This window comes from Cucurbita pepo, chromosome 20 (assembly GCF_057944985.1).
Source record: "Cucurbita pepo subsp. pepo isolate OVF chromosome 20, ASM5794498v1, whole genome shotgun sequence".
Taxonomy (NCBI): domain Eukaryota; kingdom Viridiplantae; phylum Streptophyta; class Magnoliopsida; order Cucurbitales; family Cucurbitaceae; genus Cucurbita; species Cucurbita pepo.
In genome coordinates, this window is record NC_141817.1 from 1,628,714 (window position 1) to 1,655,102 (window position 26,389).

General features: G+C 37.6%; 5 protein-coding genes across 9 annotated transcripts; 2 read left to right on the top strand and 3 right to left on the bottom strand.

Moving 5' to 3' along the window:
* The first annotated feature begins 1,128 nt into the window (after positions 1 to 1,128).
* On the top strand, positions 1,129 to 7,838 carry LOC111783338 (uncharacterized). The gene is made up of 12 exons (XM_023664265.2): positions 1,129 to 1,262; positions 1,343 to 1,379; positions 1,461 to 1,671; positions 1,897 to 2,058; positions 2,180 to 2,299; positions 2,436 to 2,744; positions 5,838 to 5,967; positions 6,048 to 6,084; positions 6,165 to 6,375; positions 6,453 to 6,614; positions 7,130 to 7,249; positions 7,334 to 7,838. Exons 1-12 carry the CDS (start codon positions 1,211 to 1,213, stop codon positions 7,577 to 7,579), a joined length of 1,797 nt encoding a protein of 598 aa, XP_023520033.2. The 5' UTR covers positions 1,129 to 1,210; the 3' UTR covers positions 7,580 to 7,838.
* Positions 7,839 to 10,205: 2,367 nt separating this feature from the next.
* LOC111783360 (protein TAPETUM DETERMINANT 1) lies at positions 10,206 to 14,087 on the bottom strand. 5 transcript variants are annotated; one of them, XR_015414701.1, is made up of 5 exons: positions 13,499 to 14,087; positions 13,118 to 13,304; positions 12,816 to 12,920; positions 11,506 to 11,915; positions 10,206 to 10,322 (listed from the first exon to the last, which is right to left on the bottom strand). XR_015414701.1 is itself a non-coding variant. In XM_023664288.2 (5 exons), the coding sequence occupies exons 3-5, from the start codon at positions 13,209 to 13,211 to the stop codon at positions 11,563 to 11,565; spliced, it is 552 nt and encodes a 183-aa protein (XP_023520056.2). In that variant the 5' UTR covers positions 13,212 to 13,304; positions 13,499 to 13,863; positions 13,952 to 14,086; the 3' UTR covers positions 10,789 to 11,562. The 5 variants fall into 5 exon arrangements, 4 of the variants coding, with proteins under 4 accessions (XP_023520056.2, XP_023520053.2, XP_023520054.2 ...); XM_023664288.2 differs by lacking the exon at positions 10,206 to 10,322 and having other exon boundaries at positions 10,789 to 11,915; positions 13,499 to 13,863; positions 13,952 to 14,086; XM_023664285.2 differs by lacking the exon at positions 10,206 to 10,322 and having other exon boundaries at positions 10,789 to 11,915; positions 13,864 to 14,086.
* Positions 14,088 to 17,288: 3,201 nt separating this feature from the next.
* Positions 17,289 to 17,840, top strand: LOC111782502 (auxin-responsive protein SAUR71-like). The gene has a single exon (XM_023663260.2). It carries the CDS (start codon positions 17,301 to 17,303, stop codon positions 17,799 to 17,801), a length of 501 nt encoding a protein of 166 aa, XP_023519028.2. The 5' UTR covers positions 17,289 to 17,300; the 3' UTR covers positions 17,802 to 17,840.
* A 978-nt stretch (positions 17,841 to 18,818) lies between these two features.
* On the bottom strand, positions 18,819 to 21,288 carry LOC111783304 (11-beta-hydroxysteroid dehydrogenase A). The gene is made up of 5 exons (XM_023664226.2): positions 21,089 to 21,288; positions 20,813 to 21,005; positions 19,685 to 19,770; positions 19,462 to 19,593; positions 18,819 to 19,378 (listed from the first exon to the last, which is right to left on the bottom strand). The coding sequence occupies exons 1-5, from the start codon at positions 21,269 to 21,271 to the stop codon at positions 18,908 to 18,910; spliced, it is 1,065 nt and encodes a 354-aa protein (XP_023519994.2). The 5' UTR covers positions 21,272 to 21,288; the 3' UTR covers positions 18,819 to 18,907.
* A 1,457-nt stretch (positions 21,289 to 22,745) lies between these two features.
* Positions 22,746 to 24,970, bottom strand: LOC111783265 (11-beta-hydroxysteroid dehydrogenase A). Its single transcript, XM_023664180.2, has 6 exons — positions 24,500 to 24,970; positions 24,242 to 24,434; positions 24,077 to 24,162; positions 23,450 to 23,581; positions 23,205 to 23,369; positions 22,746 to 23,115 (listed from the first exon to the last, which is right to left on the bottom strand). The coding sequence occupies exons 1-6, from the start codon at positions 24,680 to 24,682 to the stop codon at positions 22,822 to 22,824; spliced, it is 1,053 nt and encodes a 350-aa protein (XP_023519948.2). The 5' UTR covers positions 24,683 to 24,970; the 3' UTR covers positions 22,746 to 22,821.
* Positions 24,971 to 26,389: the final 1,419 nt, after the last annotated feature.

The window sequence follows — 26,389 nt, forward strand, 5'->3', positions numbered from 1 at the left end:
AATTAAAGCTTAAAAATATTAATATTGATTAATATTAGATTACAGATGTCCTAGGTTAACATGTCCAAACAAAGTGCAAAACGTTTTAAAAATGATCAATTAATTACCTTCTATTTTCATTTGTCGGTAAAAATAAATAAATAAATAAAATAAAATAAAAAAATAAATCTCTTTTAATTATTGAATTCTCATTCCTTAATTCTTCTTAATTAGCAACATCGTACACGCTTACGCTATTTATATTCCATTATTTATAATATTTCCTAATTTCTTTTTTATCTCAATTGAAATTATGCATGAAAAAAAAAAAATGAGACACACACTTCTGTGGTAACGAGACAGCGATTGTGCGACAGTTATTCTAATTCAACGAATAAGTCAGCCGTGCGCTCGAATATGCTCGAGTCTCGAATTACGTTTGAGAGAAATGTTGTAGAAAACGTGAGCGATGAAATACGTTGAAAACAATTTTAAAGAAAGAAATGTTACAAGCTAAAAGCAAGTAAGACAATAACAACGGATTTGATAGCATATAATTTAGGTAGTAAGAATTAACAACTAGTTGCACGTCCCGTATAATACATTTTGGAGTATGTTAGCCATAGCGGGTATAGATTAGTGTTAAGAATGAGGAATAGAATTGGGATCGAATGTGTGTATTCTCGTTTATATTCATACCCTCTAAATAGTATACAAGTTAACAATTAATTAAATATTGAGAATAAAATAAAATAAAATATACTATAAATCAAATGATAAGAAAGAATATTAAGATATAATATTTAAGATATATTCCATAACTAATCATAACCTTTATCTGAATTGAAAGCAAGTAAAAAAGTGGTATGGAATAGACATGCGACTATGGACAACACGTTCTATACAAATATGATCGAGATATCCAACAGGTAGTCATAAGCAATACGTCATGAACAAACGTGACTACGAGAAAGAACAGGTGGCTAGAAAGGGTGCGTTGGGTTGGGATGGTTTGGTAACGTACGTAATTCTCCTTCCTTGAGTGATCATAATGATAATAATTGGAAGAGGTGAAGGTTGAAGGAGTTGATATTAATAATTGTGGTTCATGATTTGATGGGCAACAGTGAGTATCAGGTGGGCTTATAAATATGGCAGCTTCACACATTCCCTTATTGCAATCAAAATAAAACCTTTCTCTTTCATTCCAATCATACAATCTTAGAAAGTGATGGCTTTGTTCGATACCCATCACCCTGCTGTTCTTGCATTTGGCCTTCTTGGTACCATTCTTTCTCCCTTTTTTTCTTCACTTGTTCCTAATATCCTTACCATTTCCTCATCGGTTCTTCTAATTTTGTAGGTAATCTTATCTCCTTCATCGTGTTCTTGGCTCCTTTGTAAGTATATACTTCACTTCATTCTTTTCAATCTGTATTTTGAGCTAAAAATTAAAGGGTTTTGGTATGTGGGTGTGGCAGGCCGACGTTTGTAAGAATTTGTAAGAAGAAATCAACTGAAGGGTTTCAATCAATTCCATATGTGGTGGCACTTTTCAGCGGCATGCTTTGGTTATACTATGCCTCATTCAAGCCTGATGAAACCCTTCTCATTACTATCAATTCGGTCGGGTGCGTCATTGAGACCGTTTACATTGCCATCTTCGTCGTCTTCGCTCCCAAGCAAATTCGGGTACGTTCTTGTATTAGCTCTTGTTACGAATTACGACCCTCCATAATGATATGATGTTGTCCACTTTTAGCATCTGGTAGCTAAAATGACTCGTATCAATAGAGATAGTATCCTTAATCATTCCTTTATAGGACTCTCTTTCAAAGAGGCCTATGGAGCTCTTGAACTGCTCAAAGGTTTGAACTTTTTTAATGGGATTTAACTTTTTGATCCAAATATGAACAGGTTTCCACGTTGAGATTTGTTCTTCTATTGAACTTTGGTGGGTTTTGCGTAATTCTACTTGTGACTCACCTATTAGTGCAAGGGTCTAACAGAGTGAAGGCTCTTGGATGGATTTGTGTGGCTTTTTCTGTGTGTGTCTTTGCAGCTCCACTTAGCATCATGGTTGGTGTTGTTTTTGCACTCTTTTCTTTTGAAGAACAACTTTATGTTAATTATTGCTTCTTTTCTTTTTTTTTTTTTTTTTTTTTTTCTGATGTTTTTTTTCGCTTTTGCTTTATAAAAGAGATTGGTGATTCGAACAAAGAGCGTGGAGTTCATGCCCTTTTCTTTATCGTTCTTCCTCACACTCAGCGCAATCACATGGCTTCTTTACGGCGTATTTCTCAAAGACATTTACGTTGCGGTATTACTTCAATAACCCTTTTAACATTCTATTAAGAATGAAAAACATAAGTGAGATTAAAATATCTTAAATTAAATTTCATAATACATTCAGACGAATTATCGTGACGATGACCCGAAATTTTGATTATTCTCAGCTTCCAAACGTGTTGGGATTTATATTTGGGGTAGCACAAATGATCCTGTATTTGATCTACAAGAAGCAAGAGATAGCAATGGCAAAGGAAATGAAGCTACCAGAACACACAACCGAGATTATAATGATATCTGCCGCCGCCGCCGCCGACAAAGAAAAAGAAGATTCTTCTCTACCACCTTCTGTTGGAGCCATTGAAGTAATAATAACCAACGGAATCGAACACGACAACAAGATGGAGCTGGACCTTAAAGTCAAAGACAAAGACAAAAACTTGGAAGTCAACGACCAAATTACAGTTCCTATTGTTGTTTAACTATAATCTTGATCTAACCCCTTGTTTTGTTTAAGTTTATCCATAATGCTTTAATTTTGGTCTTTGGCTTTATGTAGTTGCCAAGCTTTTCTCTAAGCTACCATGTGAATGATGTGATAAGTAGGGTTTTTTTTATGAAGTTTTCCTCTCGTGTAATTAATACTTATTTTTAATTACAAGGATTTTGGTTCGTACCGATTATACTTTTATAGTAAAGTATATTAATGAAGTCATGTCGTGTTTTCATTACGATATACTATTCTTTGAATTAATCATGGTGGTTTAGGTAGCTTTATGATCTTGTTGATTGTGTGGTAGAGAAAAAGTGGGATGATTAGATGATTTAGAACATTTAGAACATGTTGGAACTTTTAGCTTTTGAATACATAATTAATTAATACTCCCCATGCTTCTCCCATTAAGCATACATAAATAAATAAATGAAAGTTAAGATACATAGATAAGTGGATTCATATAGAATAAAAAAAAGCGAATATGTAACTGTTCAAACTCATTGCTGGTAGATATTGTCCGCTTTAGTTCGTTGCGAATTGTCGTCAGCTTCACTGTTTTAAAACATGTCTTTTAGAGAGAGAGGTTTCCACACCCTTACAAAGAATGCTTCGTTCCTCTCTCCAACTGATATGGGATCTCACAATTCACCCTTTTTGGGGTCCCTGCGTCCTCGCTGTCACACCCTCGGTGTCTAGCTTAGATACCATTTTAGTTTCCACACCCATATAAGGAATGTTTCGTTCTCCTCTCCAATCGATGTACGATCTCACAATCCACCCTCCTTGGGGCCCAACATCCTCGTTGGCACACTGCCCCGTGTCTAGCTCTGATACCATTTGTAATAGCAAAACCTCATCGCTAATAGATATTGTCCGTTTTAGCCTGTTACGTGTCGCTGTCAACCTCACAGTTTTAAAACACGTCTTTTAGGGAGGGGTTTCTACACTATTATAAATAATGATTCGTTCTCTCTCCCACCGACTTGGGATCTCACAAAATCAAAAAGAGTACGTTTGATTACTGTTGAATGATAGAATAATTAAACAAATGTGTAATCCGATAATGCGAAGATAAAACGGAGTCTTTATATCCATTGATGTCACTCACCAATTTCAAAATCACAAAGCATTAAGGAAGAAGGTGGGATTGGTTTGTTTCTCAATCCCCATTCCTTTTTGAACCACTAAGGTTTCTATTGAAGCAATAATATGAGTTGGGTTGCTTTAAAACCTTAATTTCATTTTCATTTTGTACGATGAATTTGCTTTTTGGTCTTAAAAAACAAAAGAAATGTTTGACTATTATGCTATTACGTACACTTCACTAAGTCCCAACACCTTTTTCTTCATCCCTCTCCATCAAACCCATCTTTTTTTTTTCTTCATTCGACAGGTTGGTGTCGGAGGAGACTTAGGATTTGGCGGGCGGTTATGGAGTTTGGGGGACGATGAAAATGAGAAATGGGAAGTTGAGAGATGTTGGATGATCAATGTTATGATATGATATTGTCCACTTTGAATATAAGTTCTTTGAAGCACTTGAACAAAGTATACCATTGAGCCTCTTTTTTCTCTCGAGTGTAAAAGACCTAAAAGAATTGAAAGTCACTGACTATACCAACAAAATGCATCTTTCTTTTTGGTGCTTTACTTGGAGCAATTCTATGTTGGGTGAAAGGACTCGTGTTAGTCTATGGAGATAGTCTTCACTCTTAAAAAATGAGGATTAGGTAACGTGACCATATTGCAGGGGATGTAGGAAAATGTCGAGAGCAACCAGTGCTGAATCCATATTCCAAATCTTGGGTATGGATTGTTACACTTCTGACATAGTTAAGTTAAGATAAAGACATGATTTTGATACCACAGATAGTGACAAGCGACCTTATAATGGTATGATATTGTTCACTTTGATCCTAAATTCTTCGTACTTCATTTTCAAAAGACCTCACCCCAATAGAAATAGTGTCCCTTCCTTACTTATATAACTATGATCTTCTTCTTAATTATCCAACGTGAACTCCAAGCTTATGATCACGCCTTACCTCGATTCTGGACGAAGTCTCGGCGACGGCTCCTCGATTCTCCCAAAACCCTCTCCTAGTCTTCCCTTTCTTTTTGGTGGCCTCTATTATGGTTCCACTTGGACCCTATAATAGGTGGAGGGGCAAAATGACACATTTGCCCCTCCATGGGCTTGGGTCGGTTTATTTTATTTTCTTTTATTTCGTGTTACAATATTGTTCTAAGCTATAACACCCTAAGCCCACAGTTAGCAGATATTGTCCTTTCTCTTTGAGTTTTTCCTTCCGACCTTTCCCTCAAGGTTACTAGGGATAGGTTTCCACACTCTTATAAAGAATGTTTCATTCCTCTTTTCAACCGATGTGGGGTCTCACAATTCACTCCCTTCGTGGCTCAGAGTCCTCGCTGGCACACCGCCCGGTGTCCACCCCCCTTCGAGGCTCAGCATCCTCACTGGTACATCACCTGGTGTCTAGCTCTGATATCATTTGTAACGGCCCAAGCCCACTGTTTGTAAATATTGTCCGCTTCGGCCCATTATTTATTGCCGTCAGCCTCACGATTTTAAACCACGTCTATTACGGAGAGGTTTCCACACCCTAATGAAAAATGTTTTGTTCCCCTCCCCGTAACGGCTTGGTGTACCGAACTTGGCTTATACATTCTCGTACTATACTGCATCCACCAGCCGAACAAGTAAGGAATTCCTCCTCAGTGTGTTGGCTTGGCTCCTGCTTTGCCTTATTGATTGGTTATTAACAGAGAAGACATCTATGTTATACCAGCAGACACGACAATCAAAACAATGAGCCAAAACCGAACAAGCAACACCAACCCGTCCAATATGTATGTGGGCTCAAATATTCAGCACTTCCTCGACCAATTAATACCATTCATACGTGGCATTCATTTTTTGTTCAATGTAAACAAAATAATAATGATAATCTTTGGGAGAGTTGAAAGGTCAAAGCTCATAATAATCATTTGATTTGATGGGAAACAGTAACAATCCACCAGCTCTATATATAATAGAGCTTCCAACATTAAGTTCTTACAACAAAAACAAAACAAAACAAAACAACGTAAGATTTTGGTTCAAATTCTAATCTCAAAGGAAAAATCCATGGCTTTATCATTCAATACCCATAACCCTGGAGCCTTTGCATTCGGCCTTCTCGGTACCTATTCTTTCACATCCCCTCTAACCTCAACCACAATTCAGCAACATAAATAACCCAACTCTCTTCTAATTTTGTAGGTAACCTTATCTCCTTCATCGTGTTCTTGGCTCCTCTGTAAGTATCCACTTCACTTCATTTTTTCAGTGTATTTTGAGGTACAAAATTAAAGGGTTTTGGTATGTGGGGTGTGGCAGACCGACGTTTATAAGAATTTGTAAGAAGAAATCAACAGAAGGGTTCCAATCAGTTCCATACGTGGTGGCACTTTTTAGCGCCATGCTTTGGTTATACTATGCCTCATTCAAGCCTGATGAAACCCTTCTCATTACAATCAATTCAGTTGGGTGTGTCATTGAGATTGTTTACATAGCCATCTTCGTTGCTTTTGCTCCTAAGCAAATTCGGGTATTGTTCTTGGATTAGTTCTTAAAGGTTTCAACTTTTTTTTATGGAATTTAACTTTTTGATCCAAATTTGTACAGATTTCCACGTTGAGATTTGTTCTTCTGCTGAACTTTGGTGGGTTTTGTATAATTCTACTTGTGACTCACTTCTTAGTGCATGGCTCAAACAGAGTGAAGGTTCTTGGATGGATTTGTGTGGCCTTTTCTATCAGTGTCTTTGCAGCTCCTTTAAGCATAATTGTAAGTATCTTCATTACTATGTTAATTTGTGTGTACGAGATCGCCCCTTTCATTCTGGGGTGACGGAGGGATCATACCATTCGAGCTTTTTTCTCATGCTTTTCCCGAAAAACGTAGAAAGAAAAAAAAAATCCAAGAAAAACATGGAAGCCCTGGTGTGGGCCATATGCTACAACTTTCAATGCTCTGATACCACTTGTTGTGCACCAAAATGATACCAATTGTTTTACTAATAGCGGGAGTAAGATCGAATTTACTCACACACCCATGAACGGAATTTAAACATGGTTCTCCAGAAGAATTCTTCTGGTTCATAAATGCACGACAAGAATTCTTCTTTCTAAACCACGTAAATCTTTGTCTCTTTATTTAGATTCCATTAGTGTGTGTGTGAGTACATTCGATCATACTTCCACTATTGGTACAATAATTGGTATCAGAGCATTGGAGGTTGTAGCATTCAACCATTTCTTTGAAGAACGGTATGTTAATTTCTCGATTTTGCTTTACGAAAGAGATTGGTGATTCGCACGAAGAGCGTGGAGTTCATGCCATTTTCTTTGTCGTTCTTCCTCACACTGAGTGCCATTACTTGGCTTCTTTATGGCGTATTGCTCAAAGACATCTATATTGCGGTATTTTTACTATTCACCCTATAAATTTTAGACCAATTATTAGTATAATTTGATGATTGAAATTCGTGTTTTGATTATGGTAAGCTTCCAAACGTGCCGGGGTTTATATTCGGGATAGCTCAAATGATTCTTTATGTAATCTACAACAAGCATGAAATAGCAGAGGAGATGACTGCCGCCGCCGCCGCCGCCGCCGCCGCCACAAACTCCGACAAAGAAAAACAAGATTCTGTTGAAACCATTGAGGTAATCATAACCGAAGTCAACAACGAGGACAAAGACAAGAACTTGGAAGTCAACGGCCTCATTAGAAACCCTAATCATGTTTAATTATATTTTAACCCTTGATTTTCAAATGAACTCATGGGTCTTTCTTGTTGAATCTCTCTCTCTCTAGTGTTCAAGTTTGTTCGTAATGGTTTGTTTTTTTTGGTGTTTAGTGGATGTATTTGCCCAACTTCTCTCTATGCTACCACGTAAATCGTGTAATTTAGCTAGAGATTAGTGAGGTGATTATGGTGCCTCCATAATTAAGTAGGTTTTTGTATCCAAAAGTTCGTTTTTTTAATGAATCTTTGCTCTCGTGTCATTCGTTTTTATCTTAATCAATCCTAGTTTGATGAAATGGGCACAAAGCTTTGATTAGATCTCGATTAGAGAGAGGAACGAGAGCCTAGATGCTAGGCCCTGAAAAAGGGGTGGACTGTGAGATCTACCTTAGTTGGGGAGGAAAATGAAAAATGGTTTAGGGTTTAGGAAAAGTCCATAGAGGACAATATTCGATGGCGGTGGGCTTGAGCCGTTACATTTATCCATAAAATTTGAGTATAATTTTCATTTAATCCGTAAGTTTTAAAATGTTACATTCTTACTGTATATATATATATATATATATAAAATGTGGCTTGTTTTATAAAGGAATTTTTCATTATCGAGGATGTGCATGGTTAATTTCAATTATAATTTATTGTGATATACGTTTAAAGTTGATTGAAATATTCCATCGAACAATTTTATCTTTAAAATTATGGATAGAAAGGAACGTGATAAATAAACGTGACGATGCTGAGTTGTAAATGAAACCGTATCAGACATGACTTTTGAAAATTTTGATCTATAGAAAGCGAAAGTAAAATTAAGAGAGAATGACAAAAAAATAAAGGGAAAAAGAAAAGTTATGGGAAGAAATTTTAGAAGAAACGACAAGTTTTAAATTAATTAAAGAAAATAAAGCTTTCAAAAAGGGGAAAAATAAAAAAAAAAAATTATGGAAAAATATAGTAAAAAGATCGATAATGCTTAATTAATAATTGTTGTTTGAAATAAAAAGAAGAAATTTATGGGAGGAACCATAGGTGTAGAAATATGCAATGGGCTAAAGCGGACAATATCTATTAGTGGTGGGCTTAGACGGTTACCAATAGTATTAGAGTAAGACACAGGGGGTGTGTCAGTGAGGATGTTGGACTCCTAATAGGGGTGGATTGTGAGATCTATAAGAGTGTGGAAACCTCTCTTTAATAGACACGTTTTAAAACCGTGAGTCTGATTATGATACGTAACGTGCTAAAACAAACAATATCTACTAGTTGTGAGCTTGAACTATTACACACTGAATCTATTGATCGTTGTTGTTGTTCATCCCGTGTTAGCTTCCTCAAACTCATCATTTGAAGGTTTACCATTCCCACTTCCGATCTTCCTTTTGGTCCCTTTTTGAAAGCAATAATTTCATATTTTTTATTATTTGAAGCTCCTCCTTTTGGCATTAAAGTTGGTCAAACAGCGATGATCTGAGTGTTTTGTCGGAGTTTAATAAAGATAATTCTATCCAATCTCTTGTTTCTTCTTCATTGTTTTTATTATATCAAACTTTATTCTTCATCTCTTACAACATCATGCCCTTATCATTCTTTCTAAACACGAACATGCAAATACTTTATAACCCGAATTAATCGATTTCATGGACGAACACGAACATGAACTTTAAAATGATTTTAGAAATAGTTAATAAAGCAAGAAAATTATTGGAAAAAAGTTGTGTTTATAAGCTTTATTTATATATTATATATATATAAAAAAAAACTAGAACGCCAAAGATAAGATGGTCAACAGACACGAGTTACGTGTTTAACTTTTTCTTCTTTATTCTAAACTTTTTCAATTAAATCATTTTTGTCTATTAATTTACAAAAAAAAAAAAAATTACACTTTTGATCTCTAAAATTTGAATATTGTGATAAATTAGACTAAATTCAGAATCCAACATCGGAAAGAAAAGGGCAATTTTATTAAAATTAAAATTAAAATAGAATTAATATCATTTTATATTTAAGTGGTTGAATTTAGGTGCATGGTTCATAATTGACTTGAAAAGGAAAGATCGACTTTAAAGTGAATGGGTACGGGTTACTAAAGAGCATTTGAAGATAATATTTTTATTTATTATTTTAATAAAAGTTCGAGGCTACAAGTTAGTCGAAAAGTTAGAAACCACAACTCTCCACAATGGTAAGATATTCTCCACATTGGCTATAAGCTTTCGTGACCTTACTTTTAGTTTCTTCAAAATGTGTCGTATGAATGGACATGTATTTCTTATATATAAACTCATAATCGTCTCTTAATTAGGCAATGTAGAACTCTCTTCCAACAATAATTAGGCGGCGGCCGAGCGGCCACATCCATTTCACTATCATTTTATAAATTTTTATGAAATTTGAATGGATGTAGAAGTGTTTGAATAATCCACCAAGGGAAATCAATAACCCTAAACTTTTATTGGACAAAATATATGCTTTATTCTAGTGGCTCTTTTACGCCCTGCTTTTTAAATATATATATATATTTTTTAATTTAGACACGTGTTGTTTAACGTTTTGCAATTATAAAATTTATATTAAAAATAAATATTTTTAATTCTTAATTTGAATTAGCTCGTAATTACGTTGTAAAGAAGAATAATAATACTAACCGACTCTGCATTTTGTCCTTTTCTAGGGATGTCTCTTCAATACAGATGAGAGTGTGGGCCTATTGGGCCTTTTAATACTACGTCCGAACTGATCCACACCTATTACGGTAAGCCCAATGTTTGGTTTTTTAATTTCTTTTGAATTGAAAATAAGCATACCATATAATTCTTTTAAATAGGATTAACGATTTCATATTTATTTTACATACATATGATGTTATGAACATTATTACAATATAAATGAGCAAAAAAATATTTTTGATCTAATTTAAAATTGATTAAAGTGAAAATAGTTGTAATAAATTAAAATCATTAAAAGAACTAATTTAAAATTTCTATAATCTCTGCCTCTTTAACACAAAATTATCTGAAAGCACCATGGACAAATTTATACTAAAAGAGTTTCAAAAAATTTCAACCCAGAATTTATACTAAAAAACAATGACACGCCTAACCCTAACCCTAACCCATGGTCCATAAGCTCTCGGGATACTAATGAAGATGTATTTCTTATAAATCCATGATCAATCCCTTAATTAGCCGAGAGATTCCTCTCTCGGCAATACTTCTTTTCCTGTGTTTGATGGACTCCCCCAATCATTAGATCTCATAATTATGTCGTTTGTGAAAGGAATACTTTAGGGTTTTGTCTTTTACAACTAATATTGATGATAATTGGTCAGAAAATAACGCTATAGTCCCACGAACACATGGACAAAGGGGAAGAGATCTATCGTGTTTGAAGGAAAAAGGCACAAAAACCCAAAAGAAAACCAGACTTCTTTCTATATTTTGATAGATCATAGCCTACAGAGGGTCATTAATTTGTAAGCAAACAAACAGAGAAATATTCTGCACATAATGGCTTTTAAATCTCCTGAACTTTGTCACACGAACACAGTACTATGAGTTGTATATAACTAAACTATATATGTATACACTTGGCCTTCCTGCCCTCGATGCCCATCTCACTTACCCCCAAAAGAATATTAAAATGAAGTACGTTCCTAGCAACTCTTCCCTATCCTCCATCTATGTATATGCAAAGTTGGTGTCATGACCATTATTAATCCACAACTCCTCCCTTTCCAACCTCAAGTTGACACTAAAAATCAGACCTCACTTGAACCCAAAAAAAAAAAAAAAATCGTAGGAACAGAAAGAGAAAACAAGAAATCCCCATAATCCACACGCATATAAAGCAAAAGCAGAACCCAAAAAATGAAAAGGAAAAGAAAAGGCAGGTGGGGGGCCATCGTCAATCAGTAATAGACTAAAGTACCTGCTGCTGCTGTTTCAAGTGCTTCATATGAGCGTCTCCTACTTGCTTTGGCCCGTGTCATTTCAGTTTGCAGACAACTGAGGAGACTGAAAGCGGGTAAGGGTAAGTGTTTGCATACTGGAAAGAGAGTGTACCGCCGTAGACAAGAGGCTTGCCGTCATTCACGAGGCAGTCATCGTAATGAAGGCGCTTGAAGACTCTGGGATTGATGAGGTGCGCTGAGCTGAACCAGCCGCATTTGAAGTGAATTCCATAGATATCACAACCAGTGACACAAGCGTTCACCACTTCAACAGTGTAGGTGGGGATACCAGTTGGAAGTGGAGCTGTGGGGCCTTGGTTAATCACTATGTCTGATTTTGTGCACTTTTCACCCCAAATTCTGGTTGGTTCCTCAATTGTTGCTTCTCCTAAAGCACATTCAAATAAAGAAACAGGTCCATGTCATCTGTTGTCATTGTATATTGATCAATGTTCAACGCACCACCCACGTGCAAACATTACTCTTATAAATAAATATCGACCTCCCAATGGAAAGAAGTCATTAGACACACAAAACAAACTTTCGGGAAGTCATAAAGATGTGTAGAGAAAGCATAAACAATCAATTATATAAGATAAAGCAAATTCAAAGGCAATAGATGAGAGGTAATGAGTAAAGAGAGTCTGAAAAAGACAAATCCACGGGAACATTTTTCAAATTTCTGTTCATCTGTTTGACCCAACAAATCATAAAATTTAATACTACGCCCATATGAAAACTTCTAGAACTAATAAAACTATACCCCCAACCATCCCACTAAAGAGAGTCCACGCATCAACTGTAGAGCTTTCTCCTCAAAGCAATGAATCAATTAGAATCTACAAAGCTAAAACTCAGAAAGGCATTATAATGCTCCGCGCTTTCGGGCCAAAGGTTGCTTTTATGTAATCAATGAATCGTCGACAGAAGAGGAACAAAGGCTGGTGGGTATATGGGATCTATTTAAGAAGACATCTCCAAAAACAGCTACAGAAAGGCCATATAGATTAAAGAGCCGAAGCTGGAAAGCTATCCAGCAAAAGGTGTGTCTTAGCTTCATTACTAAGAATGGACGGGAGTGCATTTCTGACACCAAATCAACCATTTATGCAATTGAGTAACCAATCTCTCCCTTCCACCATCCCCGAGATCATAATTCCAATACAAAACAAGAATCAAACGGTTATTAAAATAAAAATTTCCACAACAAACTCAGAAACGAACCTTCCGCTTAACGATTTTGTATTGGCATTTACGAAACAAGAGAAATCAGAATTCATAAACTTACTCGTCAGGAGAAGCTTGCGATAAGGGGCACCTATTGCGCTCTTCAAATCCATCCGAAGAAAACTAGGCGGACTCGGTTCCATAAAGGAATGAATAATATCCAGATCTGCAGTCATGTAAGGAAGGAAACGATGTAAAAAAGTAGTAGAACAAGAATAATATCTTCGTTCTATATGCAGCACAAAACGATAAAGGAGAACAGTGTTACATAAGGACAAATAAAATATCCAGATAGAAGAAGACGACGTAGAAGTATATCAAAACAAAACGCAGTAAGAATTAAGTGCCAGCGATGATACAGACCTGTAAGAATGGCAGATACCAAAAAGAAGATGAAGAAAACCGAAGCGAAAATCACCGATACTCGCCGAGTGGTAGTAGACAGATCTTTCATCATTTATAACAGGAATTCTATAGACCTGGAAAGAGATCTGAGGGATGGAACGAGTCGGAGTCGGAAGATTAATACGATGAGAAGAAATTAAAAAGCCTGCGTTGGAAAAAGAATGAAAACATCACATCATCAGAGAAAATGGCATTTAAAATACAATCAGTCAAAAGAAAGAAGAGCCGTCGAAAGCAAGCTATCGGTAGAACTTGATTGACTTTAAGGAAGAACCATGGCGTTAAAGAGTCATACAGGCTGAACGGTGGTCAGAGTCTGAGACTGTCGTTAGCAGTTACCTCACAGGTATAGGCGTAGGCGATTTTAATGATGCGACAAGCAGGAGGTGGAATTCAGAAGGCGTAGGAGAAAAAGAGGAACCGCCGGGACAATTCTCAAGGAAAATGAACAACCAGGAAAAAGCGAAGACAGTAGAAGGAAAACGAAACGTGCTGCGGTGCAAGAGAAGTAGCAGTTATGGCGGAGGAAGAAGAAGGACAAGAACGAAAGACAGAAAAAGGAAGAATACGGATTGATTCAAATGCATGCGAGACAGAGAGAGAGAGAGAGAGAGAAAGAGGCTGAAAAGTAAGAGAGAGGAAGAAAATGGAGCAGAAAGATCAGCTCGGCAGAGACAAAAATGGCAGAGAGAAATCGTGGATACCTGCAAATAACAAAACACCACGATCCTCAGAAAAGTGGATATCATCGCTTCGTTTCGTATGAACGCATTTATGAAAGCAAATCCATACACATATACAATGCTTCAGAAGGAGACGAAACCAATGGAGAAAAGTGAAACGCTGGAGCGGAGTAAAACACAGACGGCGGCGATGGGCGGCAATATGTCGGAGGAGGGAAAAAAAAGGAAGAAGGAGGTTGAGGAAAATTTAATAAAAAAAAAAAAAAAAAAGAGGGGTAAAAATGAAAATAAATAGGAATTAAAGATGTGACAGGCACCTATATAGAGCGGTATTGTAGCGGGGGTAGGGTAACCGTCACGTGTGCAATATTTGTCCACGTGGGCTTCCCGCCTCGGGCTAGGCTCGGATGCATTTTTCTTTCAAATTTATTAAATACCCATTCTAAAATAATATTCCTTTAAATTCTTCCTTCCTCGGTGGGTCCGATGTACTGCTGTCGGCTTATTATTTTAATTTATTTAAACTTTTTGTAATTTAAGCATATATATTTAAATTTTTTTAAAAAATTTAAAGTATTATTTTTTTTTAAAGTAAATAGAATGATATTTTTATTAATTTAGTTAGTGATATTTTGATTTAAATTAAATTTAATAAATCTTTTACTTAATAAATATTATAAAAATATTTATGGTCTGACAGTTAACAGCCCTAACTATTACTGGGCCGATGAAATGACAATTCTCGCATTGGGCCACCAATAGTTCGTGGGCTCCACCGTTCACGCGTTGAAAATAAAACAGCGTTCTATTTTTTATCAATTAATTATAATATAAAGTACTCAGATGTAATTACATAATTACCCTAATTGACTTATATTTATTCGCGTAATGAATGAAGCTTAAATTTCTATACTCTTATGATTTTTAAATAATTAAAAATATCGTTAATTTAACGAACAAAAAAAAATTATAATTTGTGCAATCTTATTGAATTAATTTTTTTTCTTTGTTTATTAATTGATAACTTTCTAGAAATACGATAAAGCTTCAGTACTTGACTATTGAAGCGGCCGCCCATGCACTATTTTCAAGCTTTTAAATCTTTGAAATTTATACGATTTTATCTCAAATTTAAATTGTATATACTTTAATGATTTTTAGTTACAATAACTAATAATAATGACAAAAAAAAAAAAAAAAAAAAAAAAAAAACTTCAATGATTAATTTGAGCTTAAATTATGTGAAATTTGACTTTTTGTTCCAACAAAAGTCAGATAGAAAGAGATAGAGAGCGAAAAGGATGACACTTACGTCGAAAACTACACAACATGACATAATCGAATGACATACGTTGTATATTTTATACCTCTTTTGAATTTTAAAAGAAATTTAGAACAAAATATTATTATTATTGTTCTTTTATAGCTCAATAACATGTAGGGTCGAGAGATTTAGATTCTTGAGTCGAAACAGACTTAAAATTAGAGAGGTCCATAGGTAGGTTTGGGACAGGGAAGCCTTCTTTCTATCACTGCCACCTAGCAGCTAAATTTTTCATTGTTTATTATTCATTTAAAAACATAGTTATTTTAAGGTTTTTAATTTTTTTAATAATTTTTACTCTGTCAACCTAATTTCTAAAATTTAAATTTTAATATTACAACGAAAATTTAAATGTCTGGTCTTAAATTTAATAAATTTACCTTAATATAGCTAAATTTTATTTTTAATATATATATATTAAAAATATATTTATATTAAGATATCGTTCTATTATCCACTCTTTCCCCTATTTTCCGTCTAAACAGTAAATTCTCTCTCGATCGGGCCCTAAGCATGCTAAATTGTCAATATATGACGTTTTACAAGGGTGGGAATATTCTAGGAATATATGAATTATTTGAATTATGTGTATTATAATTTAAAAATATAATAATTAAATGGTTAATAAATAAATAAATAAATAAATAAAACCTCTCTTATAATTTATTAAGAACGTAGATAATTAGTATTAAATACATTTTTTTTTTTTTAGAATATTGTGGTTGAATACAAACAAAAAAAGACCTAATAAAATAATAACATTATGCACGTGAAAATTGTGAGCGCAAAAGAGGAGGAGAGTGCATATATGAATTATTTGATATTTGAATAATATAAATTAAAATTAAATAATATTTAAAACCTACTACCACAACTAAATTTCAAACATGCCACATCAAACTGCCAAATATGACTTTTCTTCTTATTCATTCATTTATTTTTTCCTTCTCTTTTATTTTTAATAAATACAAAAAATCAACCAAAACTAAGTGACATCATGTGATTTTAAAATCCTTATAAAAAATGTTTTGTTTTTTTTCTCTAATCGACGTGGGATCTCACCTCACAATCCACCCTTTTTGAAGGTTTAGCATCTTCGGTGTCTAGGTTTCCACACTTCTATAAGAAAATATTTTGTTCTCATCTCCAACTAATATGAGATTTCGCAATCCACACCCCTTAGAGGTCCAGTGTCCTCGGTATCTAGGTTTCCACACCCTAATAAGAAATATTTCGTTATCCTCTCTAACTAATGTGGGATCTCACAATCCACCCTTATTGGAGGTCCAGCATCCCCGATGTTTGGCTCTGATACAATTTCTATAAGAAATGTTTCATTCTCCTCTCTAACTGATGTGGGATCTCATAATTCACTCCCCCTGAAGGTTCAACGTCCTTGATGTCTGGCTCTGATACCATTTGTAACAGCTCAAGCCCACCGTTAGCAAATATAACATCATTGGTGTCTAGCTCTGATATCATTTGTAACAGCTCAAGCCCACCATCAACAAATATAGCATCCTCAGTGTCTAGCTCTGATATCATTTGTAACAGTTCAAGCTCACCATTAGCAAATATAGCGTTCTCGGTGTCTAGCTTTGATACTATTTGTAACAGCTCAAGCCCACTAATAGATATTATCTGCTTTAACCCATTGCGTATCGCTATCAACTTCATAATTTTGAAACGTATCTGGAGAGAGGTTTCCACACCCTCGTAAACAGACATGGAATCTTACCCTTTCATCAAACTTAGGATTAAGAAAGAAGATTCCAACCACAATCCAAGTATAAGAGGTGGTTGTTTTTTCTATCCTGTTTCCTTGTTCCTTGTTCCAACGTTATTACGAGTACTTTTTTTGCATTATGTTTTGTCTGGTCTCAGGTTGGAGACAAGGGGAGTTCGTTTGTGGACAACACTAAGTGGGTTAACCATTAGTCAACTCAATTATTAAAACTATTCAAAATAAACCAGCTTCTCTCCGTTGACAAAAAAAAACCCCATTTTTGTATGATTAATAATGTAGCCATCTGGAATGGCTGCATAAAAATTTAAACTTTATCCTATAACCTCCCCTCCCTAGTCTACTCCCCCGCCCCTATATAAATTAAAACCGCTCCGGTTCTAATGATATATGGAGGCCACAAAGAACAAGTGGAGTAAGCATATGAGTTTCAAGGGTTTGGTTCGGAGCCGATCGGTGGCAGGAAAAACCGGCGTTGGACCGGATGATGCGAAGAAAAAGAGCAAACTTTGGCGAAGTGGCGCGAAACTCAGACATCCGGTGGCTCCCGAGGGTTGCTTTGCGGTGTACGTTGGACCGGAGAGGGAACGGTTTGTGGTGAAGACGGAATTTGCGAATCATCCGTTGTTTCAGATGCTTTTGGAAGATGCTGAGGAGGAGTATGGGTATAATAGTCAGGGTCCGATTTGGCTCCCTTGTGAGGTGGGGCTGTTTTATAATGTGTTGGCGGAGATGGATGGCGGTGATGGGCTGAGGAACCGTTGGATGGGCGGCCAGAGCGGTGGTTTGCTCGCTTGTAGCCCTCTTCGGCTGACTAGTTGCGGGAGTAGACATGGCGGCGGGTATAGGGTGTTGAGTCCGTCGTCAATGCTTAAATTAAATGGTCTTTGATCTGTACATAAATTTGCAAATATATATACAATATACACATTTGACTAATTCTTTCATTTTGGTCCCTAGTCTATCTTAACATCGGTTGGGGAGTAGAACGAAACATCTTTTATAAGGGTGTGGAAACCTCTCCCTAGCACACACGTTTTAGAAACGACAATGCCTGTTAGAGGTGGGCTTTGACCGTTATATTTCCACACGCTTATACCCTCTCCAACCGATATGAGATCTCACAATCTACCACTTGATCCTTAGCATCCTTGCTGGCACACTGCCAGTGTTGTCTACTAGGGAGAGATTTTCGTATCTTCGTATCTTTATAAAGAATGTTTTGTCCCCTAGATCTCACAATCTATCCCCTTGGGACTTAGCGTCCCCGACCACACAATCTATCCTTTGAAGTCGAGCATCCTAGCATGCACACCTCGTCTACTAGAGAGAGATATCTGCTCCCTTAAAAAAAATGTTTTGTTTTCCTCTCCAACCGACTCCGTGGCACACGGCCCCGCGTCATCTACTCGAGAGATTTTTGCACCCTTATAAAGAATATTTCATTCCCTCTACGACAGATATAAGGTCTCCCTCTACCACAGATATAAGGTCTCACAATCAATTTATTAAGACCCAACATCTTCATTGACACACCGTCTAGTGTCTGATTCTGATACTATAATGGTTCAAGTGTCTGATTCTGATACTATAATGATTCAAGCACCCATCTCTAGTGTCTGATTCTGATACTATAATGATTCAAGATGGAGTGTCTGATTCTGATACTATAATGATTCAAGCACCCATCTACGGGAGCCCAAGGTGGTCTCTGGGAGCCCAAGGTGGTTATAGCTGGCACACCACTTAATGTCTGTCTCTTATAACATTTGTAATTGTCCAAATCCACCGTAACCAGATATTATTAGCATTAATTCGTTACGTACTACCGTCAACCTCACAATTTTAAAACGGGTACATCATTTTAAAACGGGTACATCATTTTAATTAAGAATGATACGAGGTCCATATCTAATATCATCATCTCCCACTCGCCCGACAGCAAAATGAACTCTTATCGTTACTAAAAATTGATTCTATTAAGAGTACTGATGGGGTCATATATTTGGGTACACTCCTATTTGTATTCCGAGTTCCGGCGATCGAACAGAGGGTGGATAAATAAGGGGCTTCAATCCAGTGAGCTCAAGCAGCCATTTCCCAAATGTGTCGGTCGGGGAACTTCCGGTCATTATAAACAAGTAATTCAACCATTCCACCACCTCCGGCAAAAACATCTTCCAGTAAAACGACATCCTCAACCACGGCGGTTCCGTCACGTACTCATCTCCTCTACAACCCGCCCTTAACATCGATTCCACCGCGCCGCCCACCGGTTCTATCGGCATCACGCTCATTACAGCGTCTCTCAATTCTTGATCAATGTACATCTTCCCGTCTTCGAACATGAATTTCCCTTTCGTCATCTCCGATTCAATCAACCCCGGCGTCACAACCGTAATTCCAATCTCACTTCCAATTTCCACTCTCAATGTCTCATAGAAGCTTATCACAGCTGCTTTACTTGCCTTTGAATTTAAATAACGTAATTTATAGAAAATCAGAACATAAGAAGCATAACACGAAATTCGATATGAAATCGGGATTTTACACTGTAGAAGCTCAAGCGGGGCGTGGGGAGCCATGCGGCGGAGGAAGCGATTCCGATGATCTTCCCTCGGGTTTGTTTTAAGTACGGAATTGCGTAGTAAGTGCAATAAACCGTTCCCCAGAAATCTGTGTCCTGTGCAAGAACAAAAGCATTAATTTTTCATCATTTTGCAGCCATTTTTGTTGAATCAGTGAAGTGGGTTGTTGAGATTCATGATCATCACCATTACTGATGCAATATTTCTGGGATCCACATATTCTTCAAACAAGTTGATGCTGGTAATCCCAGCATTGTTAACCAAGTGATCCACTGTTTCAACCAACAATTATAGACACACAAAAACAAACATTTAGACAAGAACACAAGGATTATAATTGTAACAGCGGAAATCCACACGATTATAATTGTAATAGCCTACATCCACCACTAGCAAATATTGTCCACTTCACACTTGCAACCCGAGAACTTCACAGGTAGTCGCCCAACTTAGTATTACTCTCGCCCAATCACTCTTAATTGCATAATTCTAATGAGATCTAGTGCATTAGTGCGGATATCATTGCACCTAAAGATGACCCAACTTAGTACTGCTTTCACCCAAACACGCTTAATTGCGGGGAGTTCTAATGAAATCCGGTGCATTAGGGCTGATATGATGGCACCCAAAGAGGACCCAACCTAGTATTACTTTCGCTCGAGCACGCTTATCTGCGAGGAGTTCTAATGGAATCTAGTGCTGTTGATATGATCGCACCCAAAGAGAACCCAACTTAGTACAACTCACGCTCAATTGCGAAATTCTAATGGGATCAAGTGGATTCACGTTGGTAAGATAGCTGCAAACAAAAAAGAAGACTATCTGAATTTGGGCGGTTACAAATGGTATCAAGGCCACTATAACAGTGCAAGATACACTGGTTGGGTAGAGACAAACCCATCAGACAGTAAAGGAAAAAGAAGACAATATCTGGATTCGGGCGGTTACAAATGGTATCAAAGCCACTATAACAGTGCAAGATACACTGGTTGGGTAGAGACGAACCCATTTGACAGTAAAGGAAAAGGAAGACAATATCTGGATTTGGGCTGTTACAAATGGTATCAAAGCTACTGTAACCGTGCAAGATACATTGGTTGGAGTAGAGACAAACACATATGACAGTAAAGGAACAGGTGGATTAATGCTGGTATGATCGCACACAAATAAACAATATTTGTTTTACAGCATCGGAGACACTGATTGGAGCAGAGACGGATGCCTCCCTGGAGGGTAAGCCTAGAACCTAAAACCCAAATAAAATAATGTCTACTGGGCTGTTACAATCATTCAAAATATTAAAATATTACTTACATCGTCCAAAGTGACTGACAGTTGTATCGACACATCGTTTGCAATCATCAAGGTTAGAAACATCGGCATGGATGACGAGAGCATAGGGCGACCCCAAAATCTCTGCCACATCAGCAACATCCCGGAGCCGATGATCCCTTCTGGCAACCAGCGCCAAATAAGCTCCTCTTTTAGCGTACTCGTACGCCAGATGCTTCACAAAATACAATCAAAACCCACAAAACAAAAAGCAAACAGAAATTAAAATCAATTTGTTGAAATGCTTAGTGTTTGAACCTCGCCGATGCCGGAGGATGCTCCGGTGATGAGAACGACTTTTCCGGCGACATCTTCGGCGGAAATGGACCTTATTATGAAGGAAATGAAGTTGAAGAACAAGTAAATTGGGTAGATGAAGGGGAAGGCTGTTTGAGATATGCGGTCGATTATGACCTTCAAAATACTGTTGATGAAATCCATGGGATTATTTTGGAAGAGAACAAAAGTTGAGGTTTAAACCAAGGAGAAGGGATGATGTTACGTGGCAGCATTGCATGCCAAACAAGCGACACCTAAGAGTACTCATAAATTAGGTCAAATAACTGTAGTCCACGTTGCTAATTATTATATATTTTATTTAAGATTGATAAAAAGAAATTTCCACGTCATCTTAAAATGACACTTGTCATATCACCTTCTGCTTAGTCAACTAACTCAAAACTATGTCCATTAAGCTTATGGGCCGAGTCTTGGTTCTATGTTTGACCTTGATAGCATTCGTAATAGGACACCACTCGACGTCTAGAAATTCGTGGAGCCCAGTACCCTCGTTGGCACACTGTTTAGTGATACTCTTTGTAATAGCCCACCACTTTATGCTTAGAAGCTTATGGGGGAGTCTTCACTGACACATCGCTTGGTGATACCATTTGAAATAGCCTACTGCCTGGTGCCTGACTTTGATACCATTTGTAATAATCCACCGCTTGATGTTTGGTTCTGATACCATTTGTAATAGCTCACAACTCGACTCCAATACCATTTGTAAGAGCTGTGATACCATTTGTAATAGCTCACCGCCCTGACTCTGATACCATTTGTAATAATTCACGACTCGATGTCTAGTTCTAATACCATCTTACTATTTGTAATAACTCACCGCCCAACTCTAATACCATTGGAAGGACTGTGATACTCAGCCTTGATACCATTTGTAATAATCTCCCACTCGATGTCTAGCTCTGATACCATTTGTAATAATGCACCACTCGATGACGGGCTCTGATACCACCTTATCATTTGTAATAACTCATAGACCAGCTCTAGTACCATTTGTAAGGGTTGTGTCAGCCCTGACTCTGTTACCATTTGTAATAATCCATCCCTCGATGTCTGACTCTGATACCATCTGTAATGCTCACAACCCTCGATGTCTGACTCTGATACGATCTGTAATGCTCACAACCCATTTATAAGGGCTATGCTCGATGTCTGACTCTGATACCATCTGTAATGCTCACAACCCATTTATAAGGGCTATGCTCTGATACCATTTGTAATAGCTCACAGCCGTGTGTCTAGCTCTGATACTATTTGTAGTAATAACCCACGTGTCTAGCTCTGATACCATTTGAGAGGGATGGGTTATTACAAATAGTAATAAGGAATGTTTCGTTTCCTCCTCCAACCGAGGTAGGATCTCACAATATGTAGAACTAATATGTATAGGCTAATACTACGAGGGTGGGGATCCCGTGATTCATACACGATTGGATCCTTCTCTTTGATTTTAATCCTAACCTTCAAAAAATCGACTAGTCGAACACTCGGGAATAAAATACCAAACGTAAAATACGAAGCTTAGAAGAGGATAGAAGAACTAAGCTGAGAGATTTCATTTTACAAACAAGCAAGCACACAGACAAAAGTACAAAAATCATAAGCAAAGAACAGGGAAGAGAATTAATACAATATTATTCCAACGCCAACAAAAAAACATACAACAAAAAAGCTCATAAATTGTACATGGATTAATCGGCCTTGCCACCGCCGGCGGAGCGAATGGAAGACGGATACATCACATACTTAGCACCCGTATAATCGAGCGCCTGCTTGGTCAGGGCGTCCGATTCCGAAGCTCCCGCCGCCGGCATAGCCAATATCCGGTAGCACCACTCCACTATCTCCGGGCAAAACGCCTTCCAGTAATACAGGACATCGTACCACGACGGCTCTGTCACGTACCTCTGTCCCCTGCATATCCCCTTCACCACCGCCTTCGCGCATGCCTCCGCCGTCTCCACCGGTACCAACCCTATCAACGCCTGACATCCACCACCATTTTGTTAAACATCTTTCAAATTGGTTTAAATAATTATAGGATTTGAAGAACAAAGGGCCTGAAATTGCGTACATCCCTCATGTCCTGCCGAAGCTCCATTTTGCCTTGAGCGTTCAATGCTTTGCCTTTGGTTAATTCAGATTCAACGAAGCCAGGAGTAACGATGGTGACACCGATCTCCGGTGCCAGCTCCACCCTCAGTGTCTCGAACATGGACTTAATCGCCGCCTTGCTCGACTGCCATTCAATTTTCAAACACGTTTATAAGCTATGCTCTCAATAATATTTCACCAAAACCCATGTTTTTAAAAACATACATTGTAAATGCTCATTCTCGGCGCCGGCATCCACGCCGGAGGAGCTGACAGCGCCACGATCTTCCCTCTGCTGTATCTCAGATAAGGAATTGCCATATGGGTTAGATACACTGCTCCCCAGTAGTTTATATCCTGCAATTTACCCAAATTTATGTTCAAAACCAAAAAAAATCCAAATTAGCACCTTGATTGGGGAAAATCAAAATTAGCACCTTGATTGGGGAAGTGGCGATGATGCTGGAATCTCAGTGGATTGTGAGATCCCACATCGGTTAGAGTAGAAATTGAGACGTGACATGCTTGTTTTAAAAAATTTGAGGGGAAGCCCCAAAGAGAAAATCCAAGACAAATGGTATCTGACACATGGGTTTGGGCTCTTATAAATGGTATAAGAGCCGGTCACCGAATGGTGTGTCAGAAAGGACGATAAGCCTCCAAAGTGGTGGATTACGAGATCTTGTACCCCTCTTGTGGAAATCTCTCTCTAGTAGAAACGTAAGAGAACGAACCTCTCTCTAATAGAGGTGTAGGGGAATGAAGCTTTACACAACAAGGGTATAGAAATCTCTTCTATCAGACACGTCGATGCGTTTTGACAATATCTAGGTATTCAAGCTTTGTTCTTACCATTATTTGTCTGAACGCAGCAATATCGGCAATGTCTTCAAACATCACCAAATGGGTAATCGCCGCATTGTTCACCAAATGATCCACTGCATCACCAAATCATTATTAGAAAAACGACTCTGTTTTTGCTTTTCTCAACTTAATTTCAGAACAATTTGCACTCACATCTCCCAAAATGATTCATCGTCTCGTTCATAACCCGCCGACAATCTTCAAACTTAGAAACATCAGCTCGAATGGTGATTACATCTGGTGATCCATAATACCGAGCTATGTCTGCAACTTCTTCCAGTAGATTCTCTCGTCTAGCCACAAGCACTAAGCAAGCCCCTCTCTTCGCATACTCATACGCCAAATGCTGCAATCAAAACCAAACATTAATCCCTATTTTATCCTTCTCCCCCATATTTTCAGATGGGTTACCTCGCCGATGCCGGAGGAAGCGCCGGTGATAAGAACCACCTTTCCGTCGACATTTTCCGTGAACAGAAAACCAATCAAAGAGAGAAATGATTTGAAAGCTTGATAAGGCGGTAGTAAAAGGAAGAGGGAAATGAAAGTAAAGGGTGGAGCGACTAAATTCAGAAAGGTGTGAAGGATATTCATGGCTGCCGGACTACGAATTCTCAAGCTTTTCACCGGAAAAAACAGAGGATCAGAAACAGAGCATAAGAGGAAAATAATTAAATGAGATTAAATAGAAGAAGAAGAAGAAGGCGGTGGCAAATTTGAAATGCATGAACAGGGATACGTGCTAAGAAGTAACCCCAAGGTGACAAATACCCACTAAAATCTATCACTTTGGTTCTTGAATTTGTCCTGGCAAGATGACGATCATGTCTTTGTCGACTCTGTTTTCAGAGTATCTCTTACACGAGCCGTCTCGGCAGAAGCTTTGTGTCGGCGGTTCCATTGACACGAATCATTGAAGATGATTATTGAACCACAGGTGGTTAGCAAACAGGGAGTGTTGTATGTGTCGTTTTACAGACACGGCGAAGTTTGCAATTGAGGAAGAAAATGAATCGGTGGCTTAGCCTTGGAAGAGAGGCGACCAGAACAGGGGAAGAACCAAACCAATGTTCCAAAACTACTGAAGACGTGGCAATCTGTTGTGTTTACACGTGGATCTTTCGACTTCTACGTGGCTGATCATAATTTTGAACGACTTTTTACCACTTACTGAGACTAAATTTTGTGATCTGTAGTGTTTTTTTGATAGATTTTTACCAGGGTTAAAAAGTAAAATCAAAATATCATATTCTTGTGTACGTGATTTCTAACCTAGTATAAAAGTCATACCCTTAACTTAACTTATGTCACGAAACATATTCAGACATTGAAGCCTCTCGAATACTCTCATCATAAAAACAAACACCATTACCAAAACCATCTGATAAAAATTTAGATTCTCCGACGAGAAGGGCGACCTTGAGTTTGCCGAGGATGGAAACGCATGTGGGTGTGGGAAAATTTATTGGGTAACTTGTGGCTTGAGAGGTAGATGAGGAGAGTAGAGGAAGAAGGCGCAGAAGTAATGGGCCCGCCAAAATGAACAATATCTACTAGCGGTCAGCTTTAGGCTATTACAAGAAAGCAATCACAGATGGAAACGAAATATTGTTTACAAGGGTGTGGAAACTGAAACCGTGAGGGAGACCGTCATAAGTAACACGTCAAAACAGATAATATCTAATTGTAAGAAAACAAAGGGAACAAAATGGACAATATCTACTAGCGGTTGACAAAGGCAATTGGAGAGTAGAACGAAACATTCTTTACAAGAGTATAGAAACCTCTCCCAATAGACTCGTTTTAAAACCGTAAGTGACACGGCAATTGGAGAGTCCAACACCTTACGGCACGAGCTAACGACAGCCATGCACCACCAGTGTCCACATTCCCAAAGGCACCCCTCTCTTTCAAGAGGATTCGCGGCATGTCAAGCCCTAGTAAGGTTCTTCGCTATGCATTGAATTAAACCACATGCTCCACCGCTTGTGCGAGCCCCCATCAATTCCTTTGAGTTTCATTTTTGCAAACATACTCCCCAGGCAGGATACTTAACGCATGCACGGGTCGATACGCACAACGCCTAGTATCCATAATTTACGACTCGAACTACTGGGATATCTAATCCCATTCGAAAAGGAAACATTGTTTATAAGAATCCGTAGGTAAGTATGCATTATAACCATTCATATTTCTCTAGTGTTGCGTGTAAGTTAACGATAGAAGCGAGCTCCCAATTTCTCTCCAACCCATTCCAAAGTGGTTCAACAATAACGCTCATTTCCCTTCTTTAATACCTTC

Bases quoted from the DNA above. Each gene is read 5' to 3' on its own strand.
- LOC111783338 (XM_023664265.2), top strand. From the start codon at position 1,211: ATGGCTTTGTTCGATACCCATCACCCTGCTGTTCTTGCATTTGGCCTT. The intron at 2,300-2,435 runs GTATTACTTCAA...GATTATTCTCAG, and splicing joins TCAAAGACATTTACGTTGCG to CTTCCAAACGTGTTGGGATT. The intron at 2,745-5,837 runs GTTTAACTATAA...TCCAACATTAAG, and splicing joins AAATTACAGTTCCTATTGTT to TTCTTACAACAAAAACAAAA.
- LOC111783360 (XM_023664288.2), bottom strand. From the start codon at position 13,211: ATGATGAAAGATCTGTCTACTACCACTCGGCGAGTATCGGTGATTTTC. The intron at 12,921-13,117 runs GTCTGTATCATC...ACATGACTGCAG, and splicing joins GGTATCTGCCATTCTTACAG to ATCTGGATATTATTCATTCC. The intron at 11,916-12,815 runs GTAAGTTTATGA...AATGTGCTTTAG, and splicing joins TCGCAAGCTTCTCCTGACGA to GAGAAGCAACAATTGAGGAA.
- LOC111783265 (XM_023664180.2), bottom strand. From the start codon at position 24,682: ATGAATATCCTTCACACCTTTCTGAATTTAGTCGCTCCACCCTTTACT. The intron at 23,370-23,449 runs GTATGTTTTTAA...ATTGAATGGCAG, and splicing joins CGAGAATGAGCATTTACAAT to TCGAGCAAGGCGGCGATTAA. The intron at 23,116-23,204 runs GTACGCAATTTC...GGTGGATGTCAG, and splicing joins TTCGGCAGGACATGAGGGAT to GCGTTGATAGGGTTGGTACC.
- LOC111782502 (XM_023663260.2), top strand. From the start codon at position 17,301: ATGGAGGCCACAAAGAACAAGTGGAGTAAGCATATGAGTTTCAAGGGT.
- LOC111783304 (XM_023664226.2), bottom strand. From the start codon at position 21,271: ATGGATTTCATCAACAGTATTTTGAAGGTCATAATCGACCGCATATCT. The intron at 19,771-20,812 runs GTAAGTAATATT...TGGTTGAAACAG, and splicing joins TGTCAGTCACTTTGGACGAT to TGGATCACTTGGTTAACAAT. The intron at 19,594-19,684 runs GTGATGATCATG...GTTCTTGCACAG, and splicing joins GAAATATTGCATCAGTAATG to GACACAGATTTCTGGGGAAC.